This window comes from Moschus berezovskii, chromosome 13, assembly GCF_049115385.1.
Source record: "Moschus berezovskii isolate FMDL1 chromosome 13, NW_MosBer_1.0, whole genome shotgun sequence".
In the NCBI taxonomy this organism is placed as follows: Eukaryota; Metazoa; Chordata; class Mammalia; order Artiodactyla; family Moschidae; genus Moschus; species Moschus berezovskii.
The window spans coordinates 14,504,014-14,521,219 of record NC_142472.1 but is presented as its reverse complement, the minus strand read 5'-3'; the positions used below and the strand labels follow the sequence as shown (position 1 = coordinate 14,521,219).

Sequence of the window (17,206 nt, the reverse complement as noted above, 5' to 3'; positions counted from 1 at the left end):
AACCTGGCTATCTGTGGTCATGAGACCTTAGAGGCTGAGATAATAGAAATTCCATTCTTTTTAATGTTCTCAACTTTACAAGTGTAGTTTTCACATTAACAGGCAAAGTGGAGCAACTTCACAGCCATAATAGCATGGACTCCTCCAGAATCTTCCTTGTTCTAACTTCCTAATACGATGAGATCTGTGTGGGCCACTGCATTTTACCATCCTGTGCTCCTCACAGTGCCTGGACCAAACACCATGCACTGAATAAATCTACACAAGACGCTGCCCTCAACATTCTTATTCCTCAAAACGGTCTAGCGAAACAGGAAGAGCAGCATCTCCATTTCCCAGGAGATGAAGTTCCAGACCCCATGTCACCATGGTCACTAAGGCTCATTAGGCACCGACCATGTGCTCAGCACTGTGAATGTATTAACTAACTTGGCCCAGTGGTAAAGAATCTGACTGCCAATGCAGGAGATGCAAGAGTTGCAGGTCTGATCCCTGGGCCAGGAAGATGCCCTGGAGTCAGAAATGATAACCCACTCCAGTCTTCTTGCCTAGAAAATTCCATGGACAGAGGAACCTGGTGGGCTATAGTCCATGGGGTCGCAAAGAGTTGCACACGACTGAGTGACCAAGCAAAACAGCAATGCCCACAACATTAAGATCAGTTAGGTGTGAATAGAATCCTCATTTTACAGATAAGAAAACCAAGAAATAGAGAATTTAAGTAACAAACACATACGTACTAACATAACTATAAAAAATTATTACTATTAGCAACTAGCACCAGTACTGAACCCAGGCAGTTGGCTCCAGAGTCCATACTTTTAAACCAAGGCAGACAACATCCTGCCTTGAGATTTGCCTGCCCAATAGTGTCCACCTGCTTTGGTCTACAGTCCTGTGGCTAGCTGATGACTAGGCCAAGGCTGCTGCTGCTGCTGCTGCTGCTACTGCTGCTGCTGCTGCTGCCAAGTTGCCTCAGTCGTGTCCGACTCTGTGTGACCCCATAGACGGCAGCCGACCAGGCTCCGCCATCCCTGGGATTCTCCAGGCAAGAACACTGGAGTGGGTTGCCATTTCCTTCTCCAATGTGCGAAAGTGAAAAGTGAAAGTGAAGTCACTCAGTCGAGTCCAACTAGTAGTAACCCCATGGACTGCAGCCCACCAGGCTCTTCTGTCCACGCGATTTTCTAGGCAAGAGTACTGGAGTGAGGTCAAGGCTACTTCTGTCTAATCTCCAGCCTACCTCCCTTAACAGGTCCTGTCAATTATTACGTGCATAAGCAAAGCCACCCTGGGCCTTACAAAAAAAATCTAACCAACTAGATAAAGTGGGCATTTATACTGATGAACTAACTCCTCAAAGAAACCCAGTATGGAGGCTACCTTCCAAAATAGGATAGGTGAAAGAAACAGGGTGGAGACATCAACCACTGGGAAACCTCCAGGGACGCTCATGTTGAGAAACTTACTACTGAGCATCCACCTGCTATGTACCACAGAGCCTCTTCTTACATGTCACCAAAGTCCACTGTAAAACTATAGGGTTAATTTCATTGAAGAGGATATTTACATTTCATCAATCTTCTAATCAATTTATCATTGCCATTTTAGGTAAGCCTCAAAGTGTCAGCACATGCCAGAAGCTCTGTGATTCCAGAAATGGATGGGAAATGAAAGAAAGAAACACACAGCCTGTCTCATGGACAGAGATTCCTTGTAAAAAGGTCATTCCTAAAGAATAACTTAGCTTGTGGACTGTGCTTAGTCACTCAGTTGTGTCTGACTCTTTGCGACCTCATGGACTGCAGCCCACTAGGCTCCTCTGTCCATGGGGATTCTCCAGGCAAGAATACTTAAGTGTGCTGCCATGCCCTCCTCCAGGCGATCTTCCCAACTCAGGGATCGAACCCAGGTCTCCCATATTGCAGGTGGATTCTTTATCATCTGAGCCACCAGGGAAGCTTAACACCACGTAACACAGCCAACATTTTATTTTTTTAATTTCTTTTTTAATTTGAGGAAAATTGCTTTACAATGTTGTATTGGTTTCTGCCATACAACAATGTGAGTTAGCCATAATTATACATATACCCCCTTCCTCTGAAGCCTCCCTCCCCTCTCCTAATTCCACTCTCCTAGGTTATCACAAAGTGCCAGGCTGGGCTCTGTGTTTTATATCAACTTCCCACCAGCTGTCTATCTTACACATCATAGTGTATATACGTCAGTGCTACTCTGCTTCCCTGCTGTGTCCAGAAGTCCATTTTCTACATCTGAGTCTCCACTCCTTTCCTGCAAATAGGTTCATCAGTACCAGTTTTCTAGATTCCATGTTTATACCTTAATATACAATATTTGTTTTTATCTTTCTTACTTCACTCTGTATAACAGGCTATAGGTTCATCCACGTCACTACCACTGACTCAAGTAGTCAACAACATTGAAACATGTTTCCATCAAATGTACGGTGTCTTGTATGCCAGGCAACAAATGGGTTCCTAAATCATTCTGCAAAGTGAACATTTATTTTTCCACAAACACAAATTGGAATAAAAGCTTATATGCTTCTATATTCAGATTTTCTCTGGTAGGAGGAAAAATATCAGCTTTTTATAGAAAATGGATCAACACAGGATAGTGATTTTCTTCCAAGTATCTCCTCCATTTTCAAACATAAGCTATAATAAGGCACCAATGGGTTTGTTAACAACCATTCTTACTGAGAAAACTTGGTGTCTGACTTACCTATTGCGTTTCTATCGAAGAACACTACCAGCGATCTCAAGATGGACTCTACCATTCTGTTGTGCAAAATTTGTGAAGAATTAACAAGAATGTAGAGTAACAACAGAGATCTTGTGATGCCGAAAAGGATGGTAAATACATTTAAACCTGAAATAAAGGAACATCACTCAGCACAAGATCTCTGCTTTTTCTTCAATGATCCTAAAGCATAGCAAATACTTTATAAGTACATTATATATTTTATTCTTTAATTTATATATAAATTCATATATAATATAGAATAAATTTATACATATAATAGGATTCTATAAGAGTTTAATACAATCACAAATACATTTATAAAGAATATAAAAATCACTGTTTCTCATTAAATAGAAACCACATGGGGAAACATCAGGTGTAAGCTACAATTGCAGGCTTTCCTAATTCAACTGCAAGTTCTAATAAAACTGAGAAGAAAGAAAATGATAAAATGCGGTTATCTTTTTTTCTCTGAATATCAAATCTTACTGTTTACAACATGTCCCACAATTTAAAAGTGAGGTATGTTTTGGTACCAAACAAAAGTTGGTTTTAAGGCAATAAATAGTAGACTGAATAATGCAGAAAATGAATGTGTGATGTGAAAGATAGATCACTGGAAATCACCCAATCAGAACAGCAGACAGAAACACAAATAAAAAAAAAAGCAATAAAGAGGCCTATTTGATAATATAAAGCATGACAATCTAGGCATAATAGAAATTCCTGAAGGAGAAGAAAGAGGGAAAAAAAAGGATTGAAATGTATTTGAAGAAACTATGGCAGAAAACTTTCCAAATATAAAGAAGGAAACATATTTTAGTACAAAAGCAGAGGGTCCCAAGTGAGATGAGCTTGAACAGACCTAAACAAAGACATAAATAATTAAAATGGCAAAAGTTAAAGAGAAGATTCAAAGGCAGCAAAAGAAAAACAAAAGTTAGTTACAAAGGAATCCCATCCCCACCTCCAGCCCACCCTGGGCCAAGGCTGTTAGTTGTTATTTCTACAGAGAGTTGCAGGCAAGAAGGGAATGGCGAGATATATTCAAGGTCTTGAAAGGGAAAAAAATCTGCAACCTAGAATACTCTATCCAGCAAGATGAGCACTTAGAAGGAGAGATAAAAGTTCTCAGACAAGCAAACACCAAAGCAATACAACAACACTAAAACTGTCCTAAAGGATAGTGAAAGTGAAAGTCGCTCAGTCTTGTCCAACTCTTTGTGACCCCGTGGACTACAGTCCATGGAATTCTCCAGGCCAGAATACTGGAGTGGGTAGCCTTTCCCTTCTCCAGGGGATCTTCCCAACCTAGGGATTGAATCCAGGTCTCCCACATCGCAGGAAGATTCTTTACCAGTTGAGTCACAAGGGAAGTCCAAGAATATAGGAGTGAGTAGCCTATCCCTTCTCCAGTGACTCTTCCTAACTCAGGAATCAAACCGGGATTTGATCAGGAATCAAATCTCCTGCATTGCAGGCAGGTTCTTTATCAACTGAGTTATCACGGAAGTACCCCCCCTCCCTGCACCATATACTACAAGGTCTTCTCTAAATAGAAAAGAAACAAGAATCCATGGGAAAGAGAATATCACAGTTGGACAGTAAATCACTTAAATAAGCCAATACACAGATTTTAAAAAATTTTCTGTGAAATCGATGATAAACACAATGAACAGCAAAAGGATAAACATTAAGATGTATAAGAGGCACATCAAAATCATAAAATGGGACAGGAGAGTAAGAAAATGCAGATATTTTTTCAGAATGTGTTTAAGCCTATACGTTGTTAAGTCATGTTCGATTCTTGTGAACCTATGGATTATAGCCCACCAGGCTCCTCTATCCATGGGACTTTCCAGGCAAGAATAATGGAGTAGGTTGCCATTTCCTTCTCCAGGGGATCTTTCCCAAACCTAGAAGCCTTGTCTCCTGCATTGGCAGGTGGATTCTTTACCACTGAGTAACTTAGGGGAAGCCCTAAGCTTATATGACTACCAGTTTAAAGCAAGCAGATATAGGAAGAAGTTAACATAATTGAAAAAGAGGGTAACCATAAATCAAAAACACAATATATTCACAAAGCCAAAAAGAAGAGAGCAGAAGCATAACACAAAAGAAAATCATCAAAACCAGGAAAGAAAAAACAAAAGAAAAAGAACAAAGAACAAATAAAAATCAACAGGAAAACAAAGTTTAAGATGGCAATAAATATATACATATCAAAAATACCTTGAATATCAAAGAACTAAACACACAAAAGACACAAAGTGGCATACTGAATAAAAATAATAAAAGCATACAATATGCTGCTTATAAGAGATCTGCTTCGGGGCAAAGGACACACATAGATTGAAAGTGAGGGGATAGAAATAGATATTTCATGAAATAACAAGAAAGTGGAAGCAACAATACTCATATCAGACAAAATAGACTTTAAAACAAAGATTATATAGAAAAATATAGAAGGACACTAGATAACGATGGAAAGCTCTATATAGGAAGATAGTACACTTGTCAACATATATGCACCTAACATAGGAGCATCCAAATACATAGAACAAATGCTGACAGATATAAAGGGAGAGATTGATGGGGATGCAATAATAGTAGGAGACTTTAACACCCCACTCACATCACTTGACAAATCTTTTAGACAGAAAATCAAGCAACAGAGATCTTAAATGAAACAATAGAAAAATTATACTTACTAGATATTTCCAGGACATTATATCCAAATAAACCCCAACATACTCATTATTTTCAAGTGCAGATGGACCATTCTCTAGGATGGTCCTAGAGCACGAAACAAGCCTCAACAAATTTAAGAGGACAGAAATTATTTCAAGCATCTTTTCTGACTACAATTGAATGAAACTAGAATTCAACCACAGAAAAATAAAAAAGAAAGATTATGTGGAAACCAAACAAGTTGGACTTTCCAGGTGGTGCAGTGATAAAGAATCCACCTACTGATGCAAGAGATGCGGGTTCAATCCTTGGGTCAGGAAAATTTCCTGGAGTAGGAAATAGCAACCCACGCCAGTATTCTCGTCTGGAAAATCTCATGGACTGAGCAGCCTGGTGGGCTATACTCCATGGGGTCACAAAGAGTCGGCACAGCTGAGCAACTGAGTGTACACACACACAAAAAACATGCTACTAAAAAAAAAATGGATCAACAATTAAATCAAGGAGGAAATTTAAAAATACAAATGACAACGGAAACAGCCATACACAATTTATAGAGTGCAGCAAAAGCAGTTCTTTGAGGGAAGTCCAGTGTTCTTGCCTGGAGAATCCCAGGGACGGCGGAGCCTGGTGGCTGCCGTCTATGGGGTCGCACAGAGTCAGACACGACTGAAGCATCTTAGCAGCAGCAGCAGCATAGTAACATAGGTCATCTTCAAGAAACAAGAAAAACCTCAAATAAACAACCTAACCTACCACCTAAAAGAAGTAGAAAAAGAAGAACAAAACCTAAAATCAGCAGAAGGATGGACATAATAAATATCAGAGAGGAAATAAATATGTAAAAAATAGAAAAAGCATCAATAAAACCAAAAGCTGGTTCTCTGAAAGGGTAAACAAAATTGGCAAGCCTCTGGTTAGACTTACCAAGAATAAAAGGAGAGAACCCAAATTAACAAAATATAAATGAAAGAGGATAAGTAACAACTGATTCTGCAGATACACAAATAAACCATGAACTGTATTTACTAACAAACTGGACAAGCTATGAGAAATGGACAAGTTTCTAGACACATACAGTACATCAAAACTGAACCAAGAAGATATAGAAAATTAGAACAGACTGATCACTAGAAATGAAATAGAATCTGTAATTGAAAAAAAAAAATCCCTACACACAAAAGTCCAGGACCAGATGGCTTCACAGGTGAAGTTTACCCAACAAAAAAGGAAGAGCTTATACCAATCCCTCTCAAATTCTTCCAAAAGATTGAAGGGAATATTCCCAAAGACATTCCATAAAGCCACCTTCATCCTGATATCAAAACCAGACAAAGATACTACCAAAAATGAAAATCACAGGACAATATCCTTGATGAATATAGAAATGCAAAAATTCTCAACAAATTATTAGCAAACTGAACCCAATAACACATAAAAAAATCATGCACTATGATCAAGTTGGATTTATACCAGGGTTACAAGTATGGTTCAACATATACAAATCAATTGACATGATACATCATATCAACAAAAGAAAGCACAAAACCCACATGATCATCTTAATAAATACAGAAAAAGCATTTGATTAAATTGGATTTATCATTCATGATAAAAAAACTCTTATGAAAGTAAGTACAGAGGAAATAAATCTCAACAAGATGAAAACTGTTTATGACAAAGTCAAAGTCTTTCTTTCATGTCCAACTCTGCAACTTCATGGACTATATGCAGACCGCTAGGCTCCTCTGTCCATGGATTTTTCTAGGCAAAATACTGGAGTGGGTAGCCATTCCCTTCTCCAGGGAATCTTCCCAACCCAGGGATCAAACCTGGGTCTCCTGCATTGTAGGCAGATGCTTTACCATCTGAGCCACCAGGGAAGCCCATTTATGACAAAGCACACGGCCAGTATAATACTCAATGGTAAAAAGCTGAAAACCTCCCTGTTAAAATGTGGAGGAAGACAAGGATGCCCACTCTCACCACTTCTATTCAGCATAGTACTGGAAGTCCTAGCTACAGCCATAAGATAAGAAAAAGAAATCAAAGCCATCCACATTTGGAGGGAAGAGTAAAACTGTCACTATATGCAAATGATGATATATACACAAAACTGTAAAGACTCCACGCAAAAACTAATGGTAAATGAATTCAGCAAGGCAGAAGGGTACAAGATTGACACACTGAACCAAGTATTTTTTTATATATACTCATAATGAAACGTTATAACATGAATGTAAAAACAAATCAAAATCACATCAAAAAACTTAAAATACCCAGGAATAAACATGACCAAGGAGGTGAAAGATTTATAAAACATTAAAAGAGGAAACAGAACATAATCCAAAGAAATGGAAAGATACCCCATGCTCTTGAGTTGGAAGAATAAATACTGTTAATACTGTTAAAATGACCATACTACCCAAAGCAATCTACAGATTTAACAAGATACCTATCAAATTACCCATGAAATTTTTCACGAAACTATAACAAACACAGCTAAAGCTTATATGAAACCACAAGAAACCTAGAACTGCCAAAGCAATCCTGAGGAGAAAGAACAAAGCAGGAGTCATAGCCCTCCCATGATAGTACAAAGCTATAGTAATCAAAATCATATGGTTTTGGCACAAAAATAGACTATGAATAAATGGAACAGAGAGTCAAGAAATAAATGCATACACTTTCAACACCTGTTAAAGTTAATCGTCAACAGAAGAGACAAGACTTGTATATTATACACCACGCATATTATAAAAGACAGTATCTTCAGAAGTAGTTTTGGGAAAGTTGGACACCTGTATGTAAACCACTAAAGTTAGAACAACTCACACCATACACAAAAATAAACTCCAAATGGCTTAAAGCCTTAAATATGACATGACACCATAAAACTCCTAGAAGAGAACACAGGCAAATCTTTCTCTCACATAAATTGTACCAATGATTTCTTAGGTCAGTCTCCCAAGGTGATAGAAATAAAAGCAAAAATAAACAAATGGGACCTAATCAAACTTATAAGCTTCCACACAGCAAAGGAAACCATAAACAAAATGGAAAGACAACCGACAAAACTGAGAGAAAATCTTTGAAAATGATGTGACTGACAAAGGCTTAATTTTCAAAATCTTAAAACAGCTTATACAATTCAATGACAAAAAAAACCAAACCTGCTCAAAAAATGGACAGGTGACTTAAACAGACATTTTTCCAAAGAAGACATACACAGATATATGCCAACAGGTATATACAAAGATACTTAGCATTGCTAGTTATGAAATGAAAAGCAAAACTACAATAAGGCACAACTCAACATCAGTCATAATGATCATCATTGAAAAATACAAATAACAGATGTTAAAGAGGGTGTGGTGAAAAGGGAACACATGTACACTGTTGGTAGAAATGTAAACTGAGGCAATCACCGTGGCAAACAGTGGAGGGTCATCAAAAAGCTAAACATAATGTTGCCATCAGTCCAGTTCAGTTGCTCAGTAATGTCTGACTCCTTCAAACACCATGGACTGCACAAGGCCAGGCCTCCCTGTCCATCACCAACTTATGGAGTTCACTCAAACTCATGTCCATTGAGTCGGTGATGCCATCCAACCATCTCATCCTCTGTTGTCCGCTTCTCCTCCTGCCCCCAATCCTTCCCAGCATCAGGGTCTTTTCAAATGAGTCAGTTCTTTGCATCAGGTGGCCAAAGTATTGGAGTTTCAGCTTCAGCATCAGTCCTTCCACTGAACACCCAGGACTGATCTCCTTTAGGATGCACTGGTTGGATCTCCCTGCAGTCCAAGGGACTCTCAAGAGTCTTCTCCAGCACCACAGTTCAAAAGCATCAATTATTCGATGCTCAGCTTTCTCTATAGTCCAACTCTCACATTCATACATGACTACTGGAAAAACCATAGCTTTGACTAGATGGACCTTTGTTGGCAAAATAATGTCTCTGCTTTATAATATGCTGTCTAGGTTGATCATAACTTTTCTTCCAAGGAGCAAGCACCTTTTAATTTTATGGCTAATGGCAACATCTGAAGTGATTTTGGAGCCCAAAAAAATAAAGTCTATCACTGTTTCCACTGTTTCCCCATCTATTTGCCATGAAGTGATGGGACCAGATGCCATGATCTTAGTCTTCTGAATGTTGAGTTTTAAGCCAACTTTTTCACTCTCCACTTTCACTTTCATCAAGAGGCTTTTCAGTTCTTATTTGCTTTCAGATATGTTGTCATCTACATATCTGAGGTTATTGATATTTCTCCCAGCAATTTTGATTCCAGCTTGTGCTTCATCTTGCTCAGCATTTCTCATGATGTACTCTGCATATAACTTAAATAAGCAGGGTGACAACATACAGCCTTGATCTACACCTTTCCTGAATTGGAATCAGTCTGTTGTTCCATGTCCAGTTCTAACTGTTGCTTCCTGACCTGCATACAGCTTTCTTAGGAGGTAGGTCAGGTAGTCTGGTATTCTCACCTCTTTAAGAATTTTCTACAGTTTGTTGTGATCCACACAGTCAAAGCTTTGGCATAGTCAATAAAGCAGAAATAGATGTTTTTCTGGAACTCTCTTGCTTTTTCAATGATCCAGTAGATGTTGGCAATCTGACCTCTGGTTCCTCTGCCTTTTCTAAATCCAACTTGGACATCTGGAAGTTCATGGTTCACATGCTATTGAAGCCTAGCTTGGAGAATTTTGAGCATTACTTTACCAGCATGTGAGATGAGTGCAATTGTGCAACAGTTCAAGCATTCTTTGACATTGCCTTTCTTTGGGATTGGAATGAAAACTGACCTTTTCCTGTGTCCTGTGGCCACTGCAAGTTTTCCAAATTTGCTGTCATACTGAGTGCAGCACTTTCACAGCATCATCTTTCAGGATTTGAAATAGCACAACTGGAATTCCATCACCTCCACTATCTTTGTTCATAGTGATGCTTCCTAAGGGCCACTTGCCTTCGCATTCCAGGATGTCCGGCTCAAGGTGAGTGGTCACACCATCATGATTATCGGTTGTGAAGATCTTTTTTGTACAGTTCTGTGTATTCTTGCCACCTCTTCTTAATATCTTCTGCTTCTGTTAGGTCCATATCATTTCTGTCCTTTCTTGTGCCCATCTTTGCATGAAATGTTCCCTTGGTATCTAATTTTCCTGAAGAGACCTCTAGTCTTTCCCATTCTATTGTTTTCCTCTATTTCTTTGCACTGATCACTGAGGAAGGCTTTCTTGTCTCTCCTTGTTATTCTTTGAAACTCTGCATTCTAATGGGTATATCTTTCCTTTTCTCCTTTGCCTTTCACTTCTCTTTTTTTCAGAGCTATTTGTAAGGCCTCCTCAGACAACCAGTTTGCCTTTTTCATTTCTTTTTCTTGAGGATAGTCTTGATCCCTGCCTCATGTATAATGTCACGAACCTCCATCCATAGTTCTTCAGGCACTCTATCAGATCTAATCCCTTGAATCTATTTCTCACTTCCACTATATAATTGCAAGGGATTTGATTTAAGTCATACTTGGATGGTCTAGTTGTTTTCCCTACTTTCTTCATTTTAAGTCTGAAGTTGGCAATAAGGAGTTCATGATCTGAGCCAGACTCAGCTCCCAGTCTTATTTTTGCTGACTGTATAGAACTTCTCCATTTTTGGCTGCAAAAAATATAATCAATCTGATTTTGGTATTGACCATCTGGTGATGTCCAAGTGTAAAGTTATCATACGATCCTACAATTCCACTCCTGGGCATATATCCAAAGAAAACTAATTTTAAATGATACATGCACCCTGTGTTCACTGCATTACTATTTACAGTAGTCAAGACATAGAAACAATCTCAGTATCCATCAACAGATGAATGGATAAAGAAGATGTGGTACACACACACACATATATAATGGAATACTGAAAATACACTCACACATACACACATATAATGGAATACTGATCAGCCATAAAAAAGAATGAAATAATGCAGCATGAAATTTGCAGCAACATGAATGGGTCTAGAGATTATCAAACTAAGTGAAGCAAATCAGAAAGAGAAAGACAAACATCATATCACCTACATGTGGAATCTAAAATATAATACAAATAAACTTATCTACAAAACAGAAACAGACCCACAGAGAGAACAGACCTGTGGTTGCCAAGGGGAAGAAGGGTGGGGGAGGGGTGGACTGGGAGTCTGGGGAGAGCAGATGGAAACTTTTATATAGAGAGTGGATAACAAGATCCTACTGCATAGCACAGGGAATGGCATTCCATAGTCCGTAACAAACCATAATGGCATATAATATGAAAAAGAATATATATGCACATATGTATTCATATATACATATATAGCATATATACATATATATCATTCTATATATATGAAACTGAATCACTTTGCTGTACAGCAGAAATCAACACAACTATACTAAATCAACTACACATCAATAAAATAAATTTTTTAAAAGTCTTCATTCAATCTCTTTCTTCTACCCAATTTTAAAGAATAATCATTCCAATTAATTCACAGAGTAAATGCAACTCAGACTTAATCTGTTAAGACATTACTGAATTACTCCTGGAAGCCCTAGTTGCTCGCATAGGCTCACTGAAAGCATTTCACACTCCTGTATAATAGAATAGAAGATTCAACTTTACCTGAATAAACTACTAAGTACCAGTTCATATCGATTGCCTTCGTTTTGTGTTCATCCGCCCTATGGAATAGGGAAGAGAAAAAAATGCAGTAGATAGAATTAGGTAAAGACAAAAAAATCAACCTCAATTTAGGAGACATGGTTTGTGCTGGAAAACAATTCCCAGCTCATGGGGCCTTGTGTCCCTCTACCTTATAAAAATTCAGCTTGTATCATGAGTTTCAGTTCTCAAACTGTCTGTGAGGAAGCTGCTGAGGGTCAGACATGGGGACAGACCATGGGAGGGTCATATGCCACCAGCAGGAACATTTTCTTCAGGGAAAATATGTGAGGGTCAGAAGAGGAGGCTGAACAAGCTCCACCTCTCCCCCTGGCTCTGTGGGAAGGGGGGCTTCCTGTGGACCTTCAGCACTTTGGGTCAGATCAGGAATCACTCACCAGTCTAAAAGCCACCAATCCTGCAGGACGTAGGCAACCTGGATCAGGAAATGACAGTCACTCAAACACTGATGTTACTGAGCCTGCACACCCCTGCTCACTAGGATGGGGGATGGAAAGGCTCCAGAACATGGAGACAGTCCTTCCGGCTCAGGTCTGCACCAAACCGCACACCCCAGATGACCATAGGTCAGAGGAGGGCATACTGCATTTTAATATCTACAAAACACATTGTTCTTTTCCTAGAAGCTCTCTGTCATGTACACACAACACCAGTAAAGTTGACTTATTTAGCTCCCCACAAAAAATGCTTTTCAATGCAAATCCAGATGGACTGCAAATACAGTAATAATAGTGTAAATGTTGGAGTTTTTTCAAATGAAAGAAACTTAACAGGTACTGTGATGGTCAGTTTTCTATGTCAGCTTAGCCAGGCCAGTCTCCAGTGATTCAGACACTGGTCTAGACATTGCCATGAATGTGGTTCACATTCATCATGAGAATGGAAGTAGAGATCACCCTCAACATTGTGGTGGCCTCATCCAGTCAGTCAAAGGCCTGAAGAGAAAAACCTGAGGCTTGCTGGAGGAGGAAGAAATTCTGCCTCAAGGCAGAAGGGTCAGCTCCTGCCTGAGGTTCCAGCCTGTAGGCCTGCCTTCCTGATTTCAGATTCACCCAGATAGATCCCACAACTTCAGGGGCCAGTTCTTTGAGATAAATATCTTCATATACATACTAAGAATAATGATACATAAAGTATAAATAATATGTAAATACAAAACTGAGGGCACACACCAAAATAAATGTCTTTACCTCAGCTGCGATGTTCACTAGAATAAGGAAAATGATGGTAAACCAGTGAGCGCCAGCTGTGAAGTAATTCTTGTAGGTCTCACAACCAACTTGTCCCTTTGAATGATTCTCCAGGGGTAGTTTAACCAGTATATCCTCAGTCTATGAGAGGAAAAATGGCAGTGAGAGATAAAACATTAAGTAATCAATCCCTACATATCAAAAGTTCAACAGTAACTTTCATTGCAGAAAGGTGGGGACACACACAAAACTCGTATGCTGGCAGGAATGAAAGATATTCCATCTTCTAAAGAGAAGGGTATGGAAATATCTAGACAAACCACATATGCATTTATGCTTGGACCCAGCCATCCCACTCCTAGGAATCTATTAGAGATAAGGAAATGTCATCTGCATGAGGTTATTCATGGTTGGGTAGCTTTGCTTAAAGTCAATCACGACTCTCAACACAAGCGCACCATAGCCAGTTCAAGTATAAATGCAGAAGCTTGTTCAAAATAGTACACAAAATGATATGGAACTAATGTTGAGCTCTTAATCTTTTATTTTGTCACTCAATGATGTCACTCATAAAACATAACTGAGCCTCAAAATACTAGCCAAATACAGTTAAACTGAGCTCACAGAGCAAGCTGGAGTAAGGTGAATCTGGGTAGCAGGGGGGCAGCACGTGATCAAAATCTATGTGGTTCCTGAATTTCAGAGAGTGATTCCTGAGTGTGGAATGTGAGGGACTAATCTGAACACTTATCAGAATCACCCAGGCTCCTGGGTTTGGATGTCGAGGAGGACCTGAGTATGTATATATAACCAGAGCAGACTGAAGCCCATAAGGCCACCAAGAGCAGACAGACCCAGGCATGCTGCAGGCTGAGAAACTCACATCGTCGTCCTCTGGGGCTGCATCTTTCACTGAGGGTGTGGAAGACTCTTGAGGCTGGTCTGGAGACTTGGAAGACGGTTCAGACTCCTCAGTCTTCTTCTTTGAAAGGGAACCAGGATCTAGTCTGGATTTCAGGAACTCAGTGTAAGGCCCCTTTTGCACCATTTCACCCTAAAATTTAAAAAAAAATTGAATGTATTTGCATTTGGTAATACTGATCTAATATAAATGCTAATCAAGAGAAGTAAATGGATCTTACGATTTTTATAAGAAAGTGATCATTAGGTCTAAAATTCTGGTGGACAAATCTAGTTCAGTTCAGCTTAACACAGAACTGAACATTGTGTTCTCTGCCAGACCCTGTATTAGGTGCTGGGGGATATGAAAGAAATGTGTGCTCATGTGTTAAAGATGGAGACCATTAATATAAGAAATGGCAGGCCACTCCAGTATTCTTGCCCGGAAAATCCCATGGACAGAGGAGCCGGGTGGGCTACAGTCCAAGGGGTTGCAAAGAGTCAGACATGACTGAGCAAGTAAACAACAACATGTTAGAGAAATCTGAGCCCCACATTCCTAGGGGAGTGGAGAATCTACACATGGAACTACTTCTAGGGAAGCAGAGGTTCTGCATTTTAATAATCTTTCCCAGAGTAGAACTTCACTTGATAAGTGAGGGATCTGGCCAACGGGGCTGTAGAGCAGACAAGGGTTCAGGACACTGTTGCTGAGGCCCAGAGGCAAACAAGCCAAGACTGAAGCATCAAACGACCAGGAAGCCTGAAATACTCTCACTACTCTCCAGCCCACCACCAACCATGCTAGGAGTTGTGGATTGAATGGTGGCCCCCAAAAAGTTACGTTCAAGCCCTAAACCTGACATCTGTGGATATGACCTTATTTAGATACAGGCTTTTTGCAGATGTAATCAAGTTAAGATGAGGTCATACTGGAGCAGGGTGACCGTACATACAACAACACTGATGTTCTTATGAGAAGAGACCCAGCAGACACGGGGACAATGGCCATGTGACATCAGAGGCAGAAACCACAGCGCTGCAGCTGGAAACCAGGAACACCAAGGGAAGCAGATGAACACCAGAGGCTGGAGGGAAGGATTCTCCCCAATGGAGTTTTCAGAGAGAGCACGGCCCTGCCAGCACCTGGATTTGGGACTTGCAGCCTCCAGAACAGGGAGATGACAAACTTCTGTTGTTTTAAGTCACCCAGTTTGCAGTGCTTTGTTATAGCAGCTCTAGAAACTGACATCCTAGCTTGAACCCACGCTGCTGTCACCTCAGCTTTACTAAGACTTGTAACTGCTTCTGGTGTCACCCCTCCAGTGAGCATCAGAGGACTCTCTTAACTCCCACATCAGACCACCTCTCTCCTCTGGTCTTCCTGCTATTCCTCCAACCTGCCAGGTCGCCCCTTCCTTAGGACCCCCTGCCCAGACCCCCTCACCAAGGTTACTGTGTGGCCCCCACCTTCATGTCACTCAGATCCTGTGAGGCACCAGCTTCTCAGGGAGGCAGCCAGGATGTCACCCTCGCTCCCTCTCTGTCACATCCTCCCCGTAAGAACAGGAGCCCCGTGAGGGCAGGGCCTGTCCTCCTGCTGCACAGGCTCCCACACATATCAGGCACATAGAGACCTGGGCAGGGAGACCAGCAACTGGGGACACCAGCTGAGTGGGCATCTCTGACCCCAGTGCTCGGCTACCCAGCCTCGCTTCTGGTGCTAATGGAAGATGCTCTTTAGCAAACTGTGTATGACGATCACATGGTTACAAACAGGTCTTAGTATCTCTAATTTCCAAATTAATATACTTTGACTTAAATCCTGGAAGGGGAAAACAAAAGGGGTCTACATAAAATAGCATTATTATCCTTAACAAATTTCATTAGAACAGTGATGACCCAGTAACTCCATGGTAGCACTTTTATACACTTTAGGGTTTATGTGGCTTAAAGCATAATAGTGACATTTCTATGGTCTTTGGATTCATCCTCAAAGGCCTGAGTATCACCAGTTCTGGGAAGAAGGGGACAAAATACTGAGGGAGAGGAGGGCATTTACCGTGAACCCAAGGAGAGTGACCTGTTGAGAGGGCCTGGCCTTCAACACAGTGCTAGCAAGTGCTAGCAAGCTCCATAGATTTCTAGAAACTACTTACATTTTCCAATATCAGAGTCTCACTTGCAGCTTTCAGGTACTGCAACTGATGAGTTACTAGGATTGTGATCTTATCTCTCAAGGCTTGGCAAATACACCTACAAATGTAAAAGGCACAGCATGCAAAAGCACATTAGTGGGGATACTCCAAACTAAAAATTTGTATTTTTAAAACATAATGAGACAAAGACAACACAGTGGTCAAAGATCTGCAGTTTAAATACCAAATAAATGACAAAATTTGAGACAAATATAAATACATGACTCTGACAAGGTCTTCAAATTCATCAGCAGCAAACTTGACTCCAGCTCCACTAAAAAAAGACTCTAAAAAGCAGTCCAGTGAAGGAGGCGCCAAGAGCTAAATTCTTTTACCTAAAACTCAGCTTAACATTTATATATTTCATAAAGAAAAGCAACTGAACAACACGGAGATTCCAAAACTCGACTGAACTAAAACACTATTTTATGTCTATGTGAGAATGGAAGAATAGGAATCTGTGTCATATAAAAATGTGTACATTTTTCTTCAGCAGTTTTCTAGGTGATTATTAATGATTTTTGATGTGCAGATTAACAACAAAAATGAATCATTTCCTGGTAACCTTTGCCAGAGTGCATATTCTAGACCCTTCCCCCCGAATAATATTAGACAGAAAATGAACGCTAGTGTGACCCTCCATCAGTCCCTACAACATTGCCAGTCCCATTCAGGAAGCAATTCTTCTTTCATTAGGAGTGAACACCTTCCAAACATGGAGATGAAAGAACAGAATCCAAATG

At 40.0% G+C, this 17,206-nt stretch overlaps 1 protein-coding gene across 1 annotated transcript in view; it reads right to left on the bottom strand.

The window, feature by feature from the left end:
* Nucleotides 1-17,206, bottom strand: part of LOC129556575 (ATP-binding cassette sub-family C member 4-like) — a 113,941-nt gene that overhangs the window by 42,894 nt on the left and 53,841 nt on the right. Inside the window, exons 14-19 of the mRNA XM_088842843.1 lie at nt 16,425-16,521; nt 14,249-14,419; nt 13,366-13,506; nt 12,553-12,590; nt 12,116-12,174; nt 2,746-2,892 (exon numbers count right to left, since the gene is read on the bottom strand). Coding sequence (XP_088698969.1) covers nt 2,746-2,892; nt 12,116-12,174; nt 12,553-12,590; nt 13,366-13,506; nt 14,249-14,419; nt 16,425-16,521 — 653 coding nt within the window. The remainder of the gene's footprint in view (nt 1-2,745; nt 2,893-12,115; nt 12,175-12,552; nt 12,591-13,365; nt 13,507-14,248; nt 14,420-16,424; nt 16,522-17,206) is intronic.